General features: G+C 45.8%; 1 protein-coding gene across 2 annotated transcripts in view; it reads right to left on the minus strand.

Moving 5' to 3' along the window:
* The window catches only part of dram1 (DNA-damage regulated autophagy modulator 1), a 35,069-nt gene extending 24,771 nt beyond the window's left edge, over positions 1 to 10,298 (minus strand). For both annotated transcript variants that reach the window (XM_052029844.1, XM_052029842.1), the window contains exon 1: positions 10,018 to 10,298. In XM_052029844.1, the coding sequence (XP_051885804.1) occupies positions 10,018 to 10,148 (131 nt within the window). In that variant the 5' untranslated portion in view covers positions 10,149 to 10,298. The remainder of the gene's footprint in view (positions 1 to 10,017) is intronic.
* Positions 10,299 to 18,502: the final 8,204 nt, after the last annotated feature.

Consider the following 18,502-nt stretch of genomic DNA (forward strand, 5'->3'; position numbering starts at 1 on the left):
CCTCCAGCTTCAGGTTTGTTGCAGGAACAGAAAGCATGTTATCTAAAGTTAGAGAATTTGATATTGAGTCCAGAAGGCTGCAACGTTCCCAGACACAAGATGAGGTGCTGGTCCTCTAGCTTATTCCTGATGTATTTCATTCCTTACATTTAAATTCCCAGCTGTTGTGGGAAGTGGTCGGCTTCAAACTCATGTCTGTGAATTGGTGATCCAGATCTCTACCCCCACACACTGATAGTGTATCTCCCCTCTATCTTTCAATTCAGATGAAGGGTCTCGACCCAAAACGTCGACTGGCCATTTCCCTCCACAGATGCTGTCTGACCTGCTGAGTTCCTCCAGCGAAATGTTTTTACGTTGCATATCTGCCTTTTGATGGTTCTCACTCTTTGAGCAGAGAAACTTAAGGGGAATCTTATAGAGACATTCAAAATTACCCAGGGTTTTGAGGGAGTTATCGAAACCACCTGCTCTGGAAATTGTCAAGACTCTGATCGTTGATTGAAAATAGTTAGTGGCGGTGAAACAGTTCTTCACACAGGGACTTGTTCTGCTCTAGAACCTATTCAATGGAATTGGAACATTGAAGGTAACAAGGTAGAGGCTTATTCAGGGAACACTGGAGAATGGGTCTAATTGGAGAGTTCAGCCTGCACAGATACAATGGGCTGAATGGCCTCCTTCCCTTCTGTAAGATTCTGTGATTCTACCAATGTAGAGTCATAGAGTAATACAGCATAGAAACAGGCCAACTCTCTCAAGCCAACCAAGCTAGTCTCATATGCCTGCATTTGGCCCTATAGGTATAACATTTATAATTTGAGATCATTAATTCAGATATAACCAAGGCTTTCAGATCCTTTTGCCGTAAACTATCCATATCTTCGCCAGGCACCAATCTCTCCCTCTTCTGAAGTTCTGCACTTTGCACTCATCTGGATTAAATGGTATCACCCTTCACTTGGTCCTTATGCTAAGTGCATGCTTCCTCTATCTGATCCACGCCTCCTCCCTACCGCTATGTTTAGTCCATGTTCCCCCTGCTGCAAGGGTTAACCAGGGAACTTGTTCTGCAGAGCCCTGAGATGCAGAAGGATCTGGGTATCCTTGTGCAAGGTTCCCAAAGGCTAGTATGCTGGCACTGCAAGTAATCTGGAAAGTGAACAGAGTGTTACTATTTGTTGTGTGGGAATTGAATACAAAAGTAAGTAGATTATGCAGGGCATTGATGAGATAATATCTGAAGTACTGTCTCCACTAATGGCATCCTTATCTAAGGAAGGATGGAAAAGTACTGGAAGCAGTTTATAGAACATGGAACAGTACAGCACAGGAACACCGTGTCTGCACCAAACACAATGTCAGATTAAACTAAATCTCTTCTGCCTGCACGTGATCCACATCCCTCCATTCTCTGTACATTCATGTGTCTATTTAACAGCCTCTTAAACACCACTGTCGTATCTGCTTCCACCCCCACCCCTGGCAGCCCGTTACAGGTACCCACTGCTCTCTGTGTAAAAAACTTGCCCCGCACATCTCCTTTAAACTTTCCCCCTCTCACCTTAAATGCGTGTCCTCTAGTATTTGACACTTCTACCTGGGAAAACGATACTGACTGTCTACCCTATCGATGCCTCTCATAATGTTACACACTTCCATCAGGTCTCCCCTCAGCCTTCAGCGCTTCAGAGAAAACAACCCAAGTTTGTCCAATCTTATAGCTCAAACTCTCTAAACCAGGCAACATCCTGGTGAACCTCTTCTGCACCTTCTCCAAAGCCTCCACATCCTTCCTGTAATGGGGCGACCAGAACTGCACACAAGTGTGGTCTAACCAAAGTTTTATGTAGCTGCAACATGACTTCCTGACTCTCATACTCAATGCCGTGACCAATGAAGGCAAGCATGCCATATGCTTTCTTTACCACCCTATCTACTTGTATTGCCACTTTCAGGGAACTATGGACTGGGACCCCAAGATCCCTCTGTACATCAATGTTGTTAAGGGTCCTGCCATTAAGTTCAGAGATGGTTTACTAAACTAATACCAGGAATGAGAGCTGTTGCCTTCTGAGGAGAGTTTCGATAGTCTAGAATTGTATCCACTGGAGTTTTGAAGAGTGAGAGGGGACTTCATTGAAACATATAAGATCCCAAGGGGTTATAGTCTCTGAATATATTTATTCCATAGGTCATCAGATTCTTGATTACAGAGGGGGTGAAAGATTCACTGGAGTGAGCAAGAACATGGAGTTGGGGTTACAATCTAAGATAGATTGAGATAGTGAGATAGATTGGCTGGGTGAGTGGTGTCAGAACAACAACCTCGCACTCAACGTCAGCAAGAACAAGGAATTAATTGTGAACTTCAGGAAGGGGAAGTCAGGAGAACACACACCAGTCCTCATTGAGGGGTCAGCGGTGGAAAGGGTGAGCAGCTTCAAGTTCCTGGGCATCTCAGAAGATCTATCCTGAGCCCAACACATTGATGCAATCATAAAGAAGGCACACCAGTGGTTCTACTTCTTTAAGAGTTCGAGGAGATTTGGTATAGAACGTAGAACAGTACAGCACAGAACAGGCCCTTCAGCCCACAACGTTGTGCCAACATGGCTAATCCCTCCTAACTACAGATTGCCCATATCCCTCCATGTTCCTCTCATTCATGTGCCCATCCAAGCCCCTCTTAAAAGCCCCCAATGAATTTGCCTCCACCACCCTATCAGGCAATGCATTCCAGGCATCCACCACTCTCAGTAAAAAATGTACCCTCACGTCTGTTCTGATCCTACCGCCTCTCACCTTAAATGCATGCCCTCTGGTATTGGATCTCTCAATAATGGGAAAAAGATATTGCTTGTCCACCCTATCTATGCCCCTCATAATTTTATACACTTCCAACAGATCACCCCTCAGCCTCCACCGCTCCAGAGAAAAGAGCCCAAGTTTGTCCAACCTTTCCTGATAGCACATGCCCTCTAATCCAGGCAGCATCCTAGTAAACCTCCTCTGCACCCTCTCTAAAGCCTCGACATCCTTCCTATAGTGGGGTGACCAGAATTGCACGCAATACTCTAACTGCGGCCTAACCAGAGTTCTATAGAGATGTCTGCAAAGACTCTTGCAAATTTCTACAAAAGACCACAAGAGGCCGCAAAGGGTTATAGACTCAACCAGCTCCATCACGGGCACAACCCTCCCCACCATCGAGGAGATCTTCAAGAGGCAGTGCCTCAAGAAGGTGGCATCCATCACTAAGGACCTTCACCACCCAGGACACGCCCTCTTCTCATTACTACCATTGGGGAGGAGATACAGGAGCCTAAAGACCCACACTCAATGATTCAGGAACAGCGTCTTCCCCTCCACCATCAGATTTATGAACAGTCCATGAACCCATGAACACTACCTTGTTATTCCTTTATATTTTGCACTATATATTTATTTTTGTAATTTATAGCTTTTTATGTCTCTGCACTGTCCTGCTGCCGCAAAACAACAAATTTCACGATATATAAGTCAGTGATAATAAATCTGATTCTTATTCTGATTCTGAATTAGGGCTGTTGCCTTAGAACATCGAACAGTACAGCACAATACAGGCCCTTCAGCCCACAATGTTGTGCCGACCTTTAAACCTCACCTAAAACTATCTAATCCCTTCCTCCCACATATCCCTCTATTTCAAATTCCTCCATATGCTTATCTAGTAATCCCTTGAATTTGACCAATGTACCTGCCTCCAGCACCACCCCAGGCAGCGCATTCCATGCCCCAACCACTCTCCGGGTAAAAAACCTTCCTCTGGTATCTCCCTTGAACTTCCCACCCATTACTTTAAAGCCATGCCGTCTTGTATTGAGCATTGGTGCCTTCTGAGGAGAGGTTAGACGGACTGCGCTTGTATCCACTGGACTTTATAAAGGTGAGAAGGGACATGATTGAAACATATAAGGTCCCAAATGGTTGGAGCAAATTTGATAAAGGGGAGGTTGTTTCAGAACGTAGAACGTAGGACAGTGCAACACAGGAGCAGGCCCTTCGGCCCACGATGTTGTGTCGAACTAATTAAACTAATCCCTTCTGCCATGGTCCATTTCCCTTTGTTCTCTGCACATTCATGGGCCTGTCCAAGAGCCTCTTAAACCCCTCTGTCGTATCTGCCTCCACCCCCACCCCTGGCAGCACATTCCAGGCACCCACCACTCTCTGTGTAAAAAACTTGCCCATGCACGTCTCCTTTGAACTTTCCCCCTCTCACCCTAAATGCATGTCCTCAAGTGTTAGACATTTCGATTCTTATGATTCAAAATTTAACACAGAGATGAGGTGAATTCTTTTCCCCCTGAGGGCTGTGAGTCTTGGAACTCTCTTTCCCAAAGTACAGTGGAAGATGAGTCTCTGAATATTTATTCTAGAGGTCACTTAGATGCTTGATTAGAGAGGGGCCGAAAGATTTCATGGGGGTGAGCAAGAATGTGGATTTGGGGTTACAATCAGATCAGAGGAGGTTTGAGCGTCCAATGGCCTTCTCCTGCTCCTAGTCTACTTCTTTAAGTTCCTCTGACCCATCTCGACTGATAGAAGGCCATGACTTGAAAATGTGTTGGTTCTGTTTCCAGTAACAGCATTTCATGAGCAAGTGTAGCAATGAAATCTAGCACAACATTCACATTCTGACATTTAAACTTCCTCAAAATAAAAGCTTAGTCAGGTTGAATCTGCTGTTTCACAGGCAAAAAAAAAACTACATTTACTGGAAATCTGATATATTGGCAGAAAATGCTGGGAATCCTCAGTGGGTCAGAGAGTATCTGTGGGGAGAGAAACTGAATTCCAGCTGAGGGCTTAGGTAAATTGGTAAATTGGTTTCACCGTACCAAGGTACAGTGAAAAATTTTGTTTTGCATGCCATCCATACAGATCATTTCATTACATCAGTACATCAAGGTAGTACAAGGGAAAAGCAATAACCGAATGCAGGATAAAGTGTAACAGAGAAAGTGCAGTGCAGGCACACAATAAGGTGCAAGGTCATGACAAGGTAGATTGTGATGTCAAGAGTCCATCTTATTGTACTAGGGAACCATTCAATATTCTTATAACAGTGGGATAGAAGCTGTCCCTGAGCCTGGTGGTACGTGTTTTCAGGCTTTTGTGTCTTCTGCCCGATGGGAGGGGGGAGAAGAGAGAATGTCTGGGGTGGGTGGGGTCTTTGATTATGCTGGCTGCTTTACTGAGGCAGAGGAAAGCGTAGACAAGAGTCCATGGAGGGGATGCTGGTTTCCGTGATGTGCTGAGCTGTGTCCACAGCTCTCTGCAGTTTCTTGCATTTGCCATACCAAGTCATGATGCATCCGGATGGGATGCTTTCTGTGGTGCATCAATAAAAATTGGTGAGGGTCAAAGGGGATGTGCCAAATTTCTTTAGCTTCCTGAGGAAGTAGAGGCACTGGTGAGCTTTCTTGCCTATGGCATTAACACTGTTTCTCTCTCCATAGATGCTGCCTGACCTGCTGAGTATCTCCAGCATTTTCTGTTCTTATTTGAGATACTTGTTACATTCTATCCTCAAATTTCCAGCTTTTTGTTGGAAAGTAACTGGTTAAATTTATTGCCTTGAGGATACAATGCATGAAGGACTTTAACACCATGAGTTTATGATGATGAAGAGAGATTTGATCAAAATATTAAAACAGATTTGATTGAACAGACAGGGCAACTATTTCCTCTGTTGGAGAGAGACCTCCAAGAAGCCAATTCTGAAGGTTGACAGAATTGCAAATTATTTACAGAGCTTGACAGGGCAGATGCAGGGATGATGTTTCGCCCAAGGTTGGGTTGTCTAGATTCAGGGGTCACACTTTCAGAATAAAGGGTCTTCCATTCAGTACGGAGATAAGGAGATTTTTTCTTTCCCTCATCCAGAGGGTGGTGAATCTTTGGAATTCTCCATCCAAAAGGGTTGTGGACGCTCAGTCGGTGAGTTTATTCAAGACAAGACTTTGATAGATTTCTACATGTTAAGGGAATGTCAGGACATGGCGCACAAAAGAGGCTAAATCACTGGAGGTATTTAAGATAGGAGGTAGATAAGTTTTTGAAAGATCAGGAAATTGAGGAATATATGGAGCGGGCATGAGAGTTGAGGCTAATCACAATGGTATTAAGTAGGAGCTGGGGAGTGTAGATAAGGAGCAGATGTTATTGGATGTCCACATACAACATGTGGGATTCACTTCAAGGCCAGCTGGTCAGAATTCAGGGCCAAAACGTTCCAATGAGGAGGGAAGACAAGGAAGGCAAGACTGGGGAACCTTGGATGACAAGAGATGTTACAAATTTAGTCAAAAAGAAAAAGGAAGCGTACATCAGTTACAGGAAGCTGAGATTGGGCAGGGCCCTTGAGGAATATAAAGAAACCAGAATAGAATAAACAGGGAATCCAGGGGGCTGAAGGCGGCCACAAAATGTCCTTGGTGAGGAGGATAAAGGAGAATCCCGAGGCATTTTATTACGTACATTAAAAGCAAGAGGATAACTATGGAGAGGGTAGGACCATTCAAGGACAAAGGAGGGAACGTACGCCCGGAGCCAGAGGAAGTGGGCAAGGTACTGAATGAATACTTTGCATCAGGATTCACTAAGGAGAAGGGCATGGAGGGTAGTGAGATCAGAAGGGGCGTGCTGATATTCTGGGGCAGATTGATATCAAAAAGGAGTTGATGGATTTCTTGAAGAACACTGAGGTGGAGAAGTCCCCAGGGTCTGAAGGGATCTATCCCAGGTTATTGAGAGAGGCAAGAGAGGAGATTGCTGGGGCCTTGACAGAGATCTTAGCATCATTTTTAGCCACAGGTGGGGTTCCAGAGGACTGGAGAATAGCCAATGTTGTTCCCTTGTTTAAGAAGGGAATCATCTCTGTAGAAGTCTGGTTAGGCTGCATTTAGAGTATTACATGCAATTCTGGTCACTTCACTTCAGGAAGAATGTTAAGGCTTTAGAGAGGGTGCAGAGGAGTTTTACCAGGATGCTGCCTGGATTAGAGGGCATGTGTTATCAAGAGAGATTGGACAAACTTAGGCTTTTTTCTCTGGAGCGGTGGAGGCTGAAGGGTGATCTGTTGGAGGTGTATAAAATTATGAGGGTCATAGACAGGGTGGACAAGCAATATCTTTTTCCCATTATTGAGTGATCCAATACCAGAGGGCATGCATTTAAGGTGAGAGGGGGTAGGATCAGAACAAAAGTGAGGGGTATGTTTTTTACTGAGAGAGTGGTGGATGCCTGGAATGCGTTGCCTGATAGGGTGGTGGAGGCAAATTCACTGGGGGGCTTTTAAAAGGGGCTTGGATGGGCACATGATTGAGAGGAAAATAGAGGGATATGGGCATTCTGTAGGTAGAAGGGATTAGCTATGTTGGCACAACATTGTAGGCCGAAGACCCTGTTCTGTGCTGTACTGTTCTATGTTCTATGTAAGGTCAATAGGGACAAACTGGGAAATTATAGACTGGTGAGCCTTACATCAGTGGTAGGGAAATTACCAGAGAAAGTTCTTAGGAATAGGACTTACTCACATCTGGAAAAGCATGGACATTAGGGATAGTCTGATAGCTTTGAGCAGAGGAGGTCATGTCTTAGAAACTTGATTGCATTTATTGAGAACAGGACGAAGGTGATTGATGAGGGTAGGGCAGTGGATGTTGTCCACATGGACTTTAGTAAGACCTTCAACAAGGCCCCTGATGGTCGGCTGATCCAGAAGATAAGGCACATGGAGTCTTGGTAGATTGGATTCAAGATTGGCTTGGTCATAGAAGACGGAGGATAGTTATTCTGACTGGAGGTCTGTGACCAGTGGTGTTTCACAGGGCTCAGTGTTTGAGGTATATATGATTTTGAAGAAAATGATGACTCAAAAATAGGTGGAGTTGTGTATAGTGAGGAAGGTCGTCAAAGGATTCAGCGGGACATGGACCAGTTGGACATATGGGTGGAGAAATGGCAGGTGGCATTTAATCCAGACAAGTGTGAGATATTGCACTTGGGAGGTCTAATGTAAGAGAGAAGTGTACAGTAAGTTGCAGGACCCTTAGGAACATTGCTGTGCAGAGGGATCTTGGGGTTCAAGTCCATACCTCCCTGAAAATAGGTACCTGCCCTTCATCGATCGGGGCATTGTTATGGAAGTTGCCAAGTCGTACTGCAGTTGTATAAAACCTATTAGGCCACATCTGGAGTATTGTGTGCAGTTCTAGCTGCCCCATTACAGGAAGGATGTGGAGTCTTTGGAGAGGGTGCGGAAGTTCACCAGATGTTCCCTGGATTAGAGGGTACTGGCTTTAAGGAGACGTTGGACAAACTTGGGTTGTTTTCTCTGGAGTCATAGAGCAATACAGCACGGACACAGGCCCATCGGCCCAACCAGTCCCTGCCGACCACGGTTCCCACCCAGCTAGTCCCAATTTCCTGCGTTCAGCCCATATCCCTCCAAGCCCTGCCCCTCCATGTACCGATCCAAGTGCTTCTTAAATGATCCTGTTGTACCTGCCTCACCCACTTCCTCTGGCAGCTCGTTCCACATGGAGAGTCAGAGGCTGAGGGGAGACCTGATAGAAGTTTATAAAATTATGAGAGGCTTTGATAAGGTCGACAGTCAGTCTCCTTCTCCCAGGGTGGAAATATCAAACACTAGGGGGCATGGCTTTAAGGTGAGAGGGAGAAAGTTTAAAGGAAATGTGCAGGGTAAGTTTTTTTACATAGAGAGTGGTGGGTGCCTGGAACGGTCTGCCAGGGGTGGGGGTGGAGGCAGATACGATAACAATGTTTAAGAGGTATTTAGACAGACACATGAACAGGCAGGGAGGGATGTGGACCTTGTGCAGGCAGATGGGATTAGTTGGATTGGCACCATGGTCGGCACAGACATGGTGGGCCGAAGGGCCTGTTCCTGCGCTGTACTGTTCTGTGTTCTGACAACTGCCCCCATTGAGCCACTTTGACTCATCCTGTCACAGACCTTTGTTCAACACATCCCTCCCGCTGAAATCAGAGCCTCTCTCTATCCCATTTCTGACAAAGGGCCACAGATGGATACATTAACCGTTTCTCTTCCCACAGATGCTGCCCGACCTGCTGAGGCTTTGCAGCACTTTCTGTGTTTATTCCAGATTTCCAGCACCATTGGGTTAAAGGTGCTACCTAAATGCAAGCTGTTGAAGGCGCTACCTAAATGCAGCTGTCATAAATTGGGTTGCAGACGCTACACAAGTGCAAGCTGTCACAAGATGGGACAGGCAGACATAAGGAATCGGTTCTTGTTTCTCCCCCAGCGGTGACAATGGAAGGTTGATCAGAAGATCTGGGTGGGGAGAGAACTTCCTGCCCTCCCTGGAAGGGTCTGCGGGCAATCTTTGTCTGCGGGGGTGCTGATGTTGCGGGTTTCAGTATCCCGGCCGCTAGCTCTGTCTGTCTGAACCACCCGTTTTATCTTAATCTAGAAATCAGTTTAATTCTTTGTTTCAAACACAAAGTGCGAAGTGTGAGACACTTCCTGACACCTTTACGAACAAATGAAGATTGGAAAGGATTGAACTCCCGGGAGCCCAGCCTTCCGTTGCAAGGTCTGGTCTGGAATGGAGCGCCGATTAATTAATGTTTAACAGCGGGATCTGATGGCGGGGATTTCCGGGAGGCTTCGCCCTGTAAGAACAGAATCTCCAGACTTCTCAGTTGGCCCAGCGGATTCTGCAAGTGGTCCAGGGCAGGGCTGGGAAGAGGTTGTCACAGGGGCCCGGGGCTGGAAGGAGACTCCCCGCCCCGTCAGAGCCCAACGCAACTTGCAAAAAAAAACTTTTTTACTTACTTTCACAGAAAGTGCAAACTGTTCAACTCCCGGCCCCGTTTCTCCTCCTGGCACACGAGGAACTCAGAACAACCCGTATTTCCCCCTGTGACTAAGCCAGAGATGACAGCGGTTCAGCCCTTTCCCTGGGCTGTTAAGGCACTCACCTAATGAAAGGTACAAATGGTACAACGTGTCCGTTGCACACAGCGATGATAAATGAAATAATGAACGCAGCGGATGACCAGATAACCAGAGCGACCGGCAGGTAATAAATTTCCCAGTTGAGGCGACACATCTCCGCTGTTGCGTGTCCCTGCCTGCCCCGGAGCGGTGTGGACTCTCACAGCAACCCTTCCCCCGTTTGCCTGTTCTTCCGGGTCTGCTACAGCCCTAGGATGCAACGATTCGCGAGTTCTTGAAGTTTTGAACGGGGCAGTGGAGTCTGAGCAAAGCACCTTCCCACCCCCCTCCCCTCCCCTCCCTCCCCTCCTGCCTACCACAAACCAGCTGCAGTCAGCTTCGAGAAAATGAGTTAAAATGTTTAGCAACTTCCTGTGGGCTCTCGCGTGATTTAATTGCACTGGTAAGGAGTTTTCAGTGTTCCAAGCAGCGCTGTGGTCTCTGTGCTCTCTGGTATTGGTTTATAATTGTCACTTGTACCGAGGTGCAGTGAAAAACTTGTCTTGCATACCGATCGTACAGGTCAATTCATTACACAGTGCAGTTACATTGAGTCAGTACAGAGTGCATTGAGGTAGTACAGGTAAAAACAATAACAGTACAGAGTAAAGTGTCCCAGCTACAGAGAAAGTGCAGTGCAATAAGGTACAAGGTCACAACAAGGTAGATCATGAGGTCAGAGACCACCGTGCAACCGCACTAGTGAAACACTGGCCGCTAAAACTAAGCTTAAACTTAAACGCTAAGAACTAAAATTGGGACTGGCAGTTACACGGTTAAAGAGGGGGACGGATTTCAGCAAAAAAAACTGCAGATGTTGCAAATTTGAAACAAAACGCCCAGCGGGCCGGGCAGCGTCTGTGGAGGGAGAAAAAAAGTTGATGCTTCAGGTTCCTTGCGGAGGAGTGAGAATGGGTGGAGGTGGCTGCAGGAGGTGCTGGAGGGGCCGACTCTGCCTCCCACAGGTGCTGCCGAACCTGAGAATTACCAGCAGTCTTTGCTTTTGTCTCAGGATTGCAGCCGCTGCAGTATTTTGCCTAAATGTGTGGAGTCTGCACGTTCTCCCTGTGACCGCATGGGTCTTCCCCAGGTGCTCCGGTTTCCTCCCACATCCCAAAGGTGTGTGGGGCCGGTGGGTTAACTGGCCGCTGTAAATTGCCCCCCAGTGTGTGGGTGAGGAGCAGAATCGGGGGGGGGGGAGTTGATGGGGATGTGGGGAGAGTGAAATGGGATTGGTGTAAAGGGGTGTATCTTGTGGTCTCTCCAGGATCCCTTGAACACGTTAACAACAGTTTAATGTCACTCACCAGTACGAATGGTCACCCATATCATTATGTAAATGTAAACTTGCTAGTTACAACATGGGATGAGGCCATTCAGCCCACTCAGTCCATGTCAGTTCCCAGCGAGCAATCCCATTGGTCCCATTCCTCCCCTCTGCATTTCTCTGCACCCCTGCAGTTATTTCTCACGTGCCCAGCAGCGCACATGTATGCTTCGAAGCGGTAACTTGCAGCAGCCATTCAACCAACCTGCACGTCTTTGGGTTGTGAGGGGAAACCGGAGCGTCCGGGGGAAACCCGCCTGGTAATGGGCAAGCTCCAACTCATGAAGGGTCTTAGTTGGCCTCCAGAATACAAAGCATTGGCTCGAGAATCACATCTGCAAAGCCACTCTCAAATAACTTGCCAAACAAAATGACATAGAATATAGGCCCTTTGGCCCACAATATCTGTGCTAACCATGACACCAATTTAAAATAATCCCATCTACCTGCACATGGTCTGTATCCCTCCATTCCCTGCCTGATCATGTGCCTGTCTCAATGCCTCTTGTATCTCCTTCCACCTCCTCCCCTGGCAATGTGTTCCAGGCACCTACCACTCTGTTTGTACAAAGACCTGCCTCATAAATCTTTTCTAAACTTTCCGCTTAAAGCTATGCCCTCTACTATTTATCATTTCCACCCTGGGAAAAAGACTCTGTCTACCCTGTCTATGCTTCTCATAATCTTATAAACTTCTATCAGATCTCCTCTCAGCCTCCACTGCTCCAGAGAAAACAACCCAGGTTTGACCAACCTCTATTTATAGCTAATACTCTTTAGTTTTACTTTCTAGCTTTACCTTCTTTGGAGGTTAAGGAGGTTTGGCATATCACCAAAAACTCTATCAAACTTCTACGGATGTACTGTTGAAGGTATCCTGACTGGTTGCATCATGGTCTGGTATGGTCAATTTGAATCTACAGGAATGCAAGAAGCTGCAAAGAGTGGTGGACTCAGCCCAATACATCACGGACACATCCCTCCCCACCATCGGTGGTATCCACAGGAGGTGCTGCCTCAGGAAGGCAACATCCATCATCAAAGATCCCCACCATCCGGGCCATGCCATCTTCTCGCAGCTAACATCGGGCAGGAGGTACAGAAGCCTGAAGTCCCACACCACCAGGTTCAGGAACAGCTACTTCCCTTCAACCATTCGGTTCTTGAACCAACTTGCACAACCCTGATCACTACAGTCTAGCAACACTGTGACCACTTTGATCACTTTGCACTAAAATTGACTTATTCGTTTTGTTCTAATTGTGTTCTTTCTTGTAAAAATTGTGTATAATTTATGTTTAATTTATGTTTTTCTTGTGAATGCTGCTTATCTGATGCTCTGTGCCTGTGATGCTGCTGCAAGTAAGATTTTCATTGCACCTGTGCACACATGACTTTGACTTTGACATATTTACCCTTGGAATCACTTGCTGTCCACTCTCGGCACTCTTGTGGGTCCCATTTTACCTTTCTCTTTCTATTATTTTCAGAATAAAAAGAAAAATTCTTCCAACAACCCTGTCTTTGTAAGGCAGGGTCCAACATAGTCAATTTGGAAAGTGGTTCATGGGCCCTGATTTGCATTTTACCAGACAAACACTGAACACTGTCAGAGATTCTGCTCTAACCCATCCACAAGTTTGCAGATGATACCACCGTAGTGGGCCGTATTTCAAATAACAATGAGGCGGAGTACAGGAAGGAGATAGAGAGCTTAGTGACATGGTGTCATGACAACAACCTTTCCATCAATGTCAACAAAACAAATGAGATGGTCATTGACTTAAGGAAAGGGAGTGACATACGTGCACCTGTCTATATCAATGGTGCTGAGGTCGAGAGCTTCATGTTCCGAGGAGTGAACATCACCAATAGCCTGTCCTGCTCCAACCACGTAGACGCCACGGCCAAGAAAGCTCACCAGCGCCTCCACTTCTTCAGGAGGCTAAAGAAATTTGGCATGTCCCCATCGACCCTCACCAATTTTTATTGATGCACCATAGAAAGCATCCTATCTGGATGCATCACAGCTTGGTACAGCAACTGCTCTGCCCGTGACTGCAAGAAACTGCAGAGAGTTTGGACACAGCTCAGCACATCACGGAAACCAGCCTCCCCTCCACGGACTCTGTCTACACTTCTCGCTGCCTTGGTGAAGCAGCCAACATAATCAAAGACCCCACCCACCCGAGACATTCTCTCTTCTCCCACCTCCCTTCGGGCAGAAGATACAAAAGCCTGAAAGTACGTACCACCAGGCTCAAGGACCGCTTCTATTCCACCATTATAAGACTATTGAACGGTTCCCGATTTCCAAGCTCCAAACACATTACATATTCTCTTCTGGGAGACAGGAATTCTGGCTGTTCGTTTGCCATTTAAGAGACAAAACAAGCTTCCCCAAAGAATTCAATATCAGTAAGTCAAAAGTCTTGAGCCACATATTTTAACCTTCTGGAAAAATATTGTTATTAAGAAAGACAACATTTAAGATTCCCAATTGTTCCAATTATCTCCCAAAGCACCAGTTTCAAATTCCCAATTTAATCTTAACACACTGATCACTAATTTTCCTCAAAATGCCAAGTTTCTCTCTGGAATGTGGGAGGATTATCAGGAATTGAGACACTCACATTTTTAACACCTTAACCTATATTTCACATGGCCAGTGCAGAATCCGGGTCTCTCTCGAATCAATTCTAACAGAAATTTAAATAAAAATTCCATTCTTGCATTTCTCTTCAGAATCAGAATGAGATTTATTATTACTGACTTAGATGACATGAAATTTGTTGCTTTGCAGCAGCAGTACAGTGCAAGGACAGAAAATTTACCATAAATTACAAAAGTAAATAGTGCAAATAAAAAGGAATAACGAGGTAGTGTTCATGGGTTCATGGACCGTTCAGAAATCTGATGGCGGAGGGGAAGAAGCTGTTCCTAAATTGCTGAGTGTGGGTCTTCAGTCTTCTGTACCTCCTCCCTGATGGTAGTATCGAGAAGAGGGCATGTCCCGGGTGGTGAGGATCCTCAGTGAGGGATGCCTTTAGAATCTTCACAAATAACCAAAAGAATAAACAGTTAATTTCCACAGTGAAAACTTCTAAAACATAATCCAAATAATAAAGGAAATGATGGATGGGTGGGGCCTCCACACACACACACACACACACACACAAATCTTCTGGAAGAGACACCGCCTCTTAAGACAAAGTCCTGCAACGACACACAAAATGCTGGAGGAACTCAGCGGGTCAGGCAGCATCTATGAAGGGAAATGGATAGTCAACGTTTTGGGTCGAGACCCTTCATCAGGACTCTGCAAACCTGTTTCGTAAAATCTTTCAGTTAGTCACATGCTATTCCTTTGGAACACAGGTGCAATGAAAAACTTACTTGTAGCAGCATCACAGGCACATAGCATCAGATAAGCAGCATTCACAAGAAAAACATAATTTAAACATAATTTTTACAAGAATGAACACGTAGAACAAGAGAAACAAACTCCATTATAATGCAAAGTAATCAAAGTGGCCATCGTGTTGATATACTGAGGTAGTGATTAGGGTTGTGCAGAACTGAATGCAGATGATACCAAGATTGGTGGAGCTGGGAATAGTGTAGAAGACTGGCGACGGATACAGTGTGATATAGATCAGCTGCAGATGTGGGCAGAGAAATGGCAGATGGAGTTTAACCCGGATAAATGTGAGGTGTTGCACCTTGACAGGACTAATGTCAAGAGGCAGCACACTCTTAAGGGCAAGACCCTCAACAGTGTTGAAGAGCAGAGAGACCTTGGGGTGCAAGTCCATGGCTCATTGAATTGCTTGCTTTCATTAATTGAGGTATTGAGTATAGGAGTCAAGAAGTTATGTTGCATCTCTATTGAACTTTGCTTGTCGACCCTATCTATGAGGGGCATAGATCTTTTCCCCATTTTTGGGCAATCCAATACCAGAGGGCATGCATTTAAGGTGAGACGGGCTAGGTTCAGAAGAGATGTGAGGAGTAAGTTTTTTACTCAGAGAGTGGTGGATGCCTGGAATGCGTTGCCTAATAGGGCAGTGGAGGCAAATTCATTGGGGGCTTTTAAGAGGGACTTGGATGGACACATGAATGAGAGGAACATGGAGGGATATGGGCATTCTGTAGGTAGGAGGGATTAGCTATGTTGGCACAACATTGTGGGCTGAAGGGCCTATTCTGTGCTGCACTATTCCATGTTCTATAACTGGAGGGCTCTTTCTGGGAGCTGGCACCAGTTGGTATCTTGGGCCGTGGCCTCCTTATTCGCCAAATGAGACAGAAAAAGGCAAGGATATGGGATCCATATTGCACAAAGTGAAGAGTTAGCACCAATGTAGGCAGAATAGCCTCTATATAGTGATTGAAGACCTGCTGACTGAGATGAGTAGGTATAAACTTGACTGAGAGAGTGTTGTTGGAGTCTCGTTGAAACAGAGAAAGCCATTCATCCCATCAAGTCTATTTGACTGTTCAAACCCATGGGTGAATCCCATCTTCTCACCTCTACTTCCTCAGAGGTGATTCAGCATGTCCCCAAGGACTCTTACCAATTTTTACAGATGCACCACAGAAAGCATCCTATCCAGATGCATCACGGCTTGGTGTGGCAACTGCTCTACCCATGACCACAAGAAACTGCAGAGAGTTGTGGACACAGCCCAGTCCATCACGCAAACCAGCCTCCCCTCCATTGACTACGTCTACTCTTCCTGCTGCCTTGGGAAACATAATAAAAGACCCCTCCCACCCTGGTCATTCTCCCTTCTCCCCTCTCCCATTGGGCAGAAGATACAAAAGCTTGAGAACATGTGTGACCAGGCTCAAGGACAGCTTCTGCCCCGCTGTTATCAAACTCTTGAACAGTAAACAAGAGACGTAATGTTTTGGGCCAATGAGCTCTCATCAGAAGTTATGTATTGGCCTGGATCTCTCCACATAAATCCCACAGATTCTGGATTCACCAAACATGCAAATCCAGAAATCCCAAGCTTGCTGACTGCTCCTCACTTTCTGGACTTCATTCCAAAATTGCATTCGCCAGCTGAGCACAAAGTTGCAATGTTTCCTCTGCACTTATACTGAGGATTCTGCTGATAAAACCTGTGATAGGTCAAACCTGGTGCATGACTTGTGTCTCCATTCATTTATGTGGAGAGGAATGGCTGCAAGGGACCCAGGTAAACATTAGGCCATTCCACCCATTAACTACACTCTACTAATGTTATAATAAATGTTTTTTATTGTTCTGAACGCTTGGTATTTCAACTTTTGTATATTTATTAAAAGTAATGGCATTTGAAAATGTTTAATTTTGATATTTTTAAATGCTTTTTGAATGTTCCTGAATGGCAGGTATTTGGGTTTGGCAGTGGGTTAAACTGGGAGGTGTGACCTAGCCTTGACAACATTTCACAGCTCGCATGACACCATTTATGTGCAAGATCCTGCTGCAACAAGGACCTTGCCAAAGAGGACCAGACCATCACTGCAGGAAACTGATACCAGCAAGAAGCAGCAGCTGGCCTCTGACACAAAATCCCAGGCAGAGGTAACAAATTAATCACATGCCTCCATAGGTCAACTTGGATAGAAATGCGATGACACAACTTGCCCTCTGCACCAACTTTATGCCCCAGTACCTGGCCCAGGTGGGTGTGAGACTGGGCAAGGGGAATGCACTGACTGTGACAGAAAGATCTCCTGTGCACTAATTCCCCCCTCCAGCAGTCAGACGAGGCCTGGGGCAATCCTGCACCACTCACAAGGCTTCAGGCAGTGAGTAGGGAGACGTTGGGCAGAAGATACAAAAGCCTGAGAACAGGCACCACCAGACTCAAGGACAGCTTCCGTCCCGCTGTTATCAGACTCTTGAATGGATCACTTGTACATTAAAGATGGACTCTGGACCTCACAATCTACCTCGTTATGGCCTTGCACCTTATTGTCTGCCTGCGCTGCACTTTCTCTGTAGCTGTAACACGTTATTGTGCATTCTTTTTTTACTTTTATCTTTGTACTACCTCGATGTACTTATGTATGGAACGATCTGTCTGGATGGCGCGCAAGCAAAGCCTTTCACTGAATCTTGGTGCATGTGACAATAATAAACCAGTTCGAATTAGTTGTTCAATTCACTCTTAGAAAATGAATCACTCAGAAATGGACATTTGGACATGTACTTAAACACACTGAGAACACTCTCTCTCTCTCTCTCTCTCTTCTCTCTCCTCTCTCTCTCTCCTCTCTCTCTCTCTCTTTCTCTCTCTCTCACTCCCACCCCTTCCCCCCCCCCCCCCCCCACTAGCATGACGCAGGACGATTTGATCTGGCGATTACTGCCTAATCACTCAACCATCAGCAAAGTGAAGGAATGTGTCAACAGCACTCTTTTAAGCAGCACTTCCTCTAACCTAAGTTTCACTGGGCCATTTGGTTCCAGGCTGCATCACAACATGGAACAAAAAATTCCAGAGTTGAGAGACTCCATTACCATCAAGGCAACCTGTGGCAGAGTGTAACATCAAGGAGCCCTTGGAAAGTCCATGGCGAACAAATGTGAGGCAGGTCAAAGGCTGAAGTCATGTTTTACTCAAAGGTATTGTTGGAGGCCAGTCATCCCAGCCCCAGGACATCACTGCAGAAGTTACTTCAGTCAGTATCCTAGGCTCCACCATTTTCTTCTACTTCAATGACCTTCCTTCCTTTATGAGGTCAGGACTGGGGAAGTTTGCTGATGGTGGCGTAATGTTCCATCCCATTTGCAACTCCTCAGCAACTGAAGTCCATGCCTGCATCCAGCAAGACCTAGACAGCCTTCAGGTGTGGGCTGATATGTGGCAATTAACATCCATGCCACAAAATTACCATGAGGAAGCAAAGGGTTAAGAATTGCAACCGTACCTATAACTGGCAAATAAAATATACATATATGTATTTATATTTCTTTAGCAAGGACTAGCAAGCTGCTGACCCACTAGTTAGGTTGGAATGTTAAGTATGTTAACTGCCTTTGTTTCGGGTAAGGAACCATTCCGATATGTCAGACGGTGGCGATACTGAGTGTAATTAACATCGAGGTGAAGACTTGGTCTGAACAATGAAGGGTGATACCT

This window comes from Pristis pectinata, chromosome 15 (assembly GCF_009764475.1).
Source record: "Pristis pectinata isolate sPriPec2 chromosome 15, sPriPec2.1.pri, whole genome shotgun sequence".
Classification (NCBI taxonomy): Eukaryota; Metazoa; Chordata; class Chondrichthyes; order Rhinopristiformes; family Pristidae; genus Pristis; species Pristis pectinata.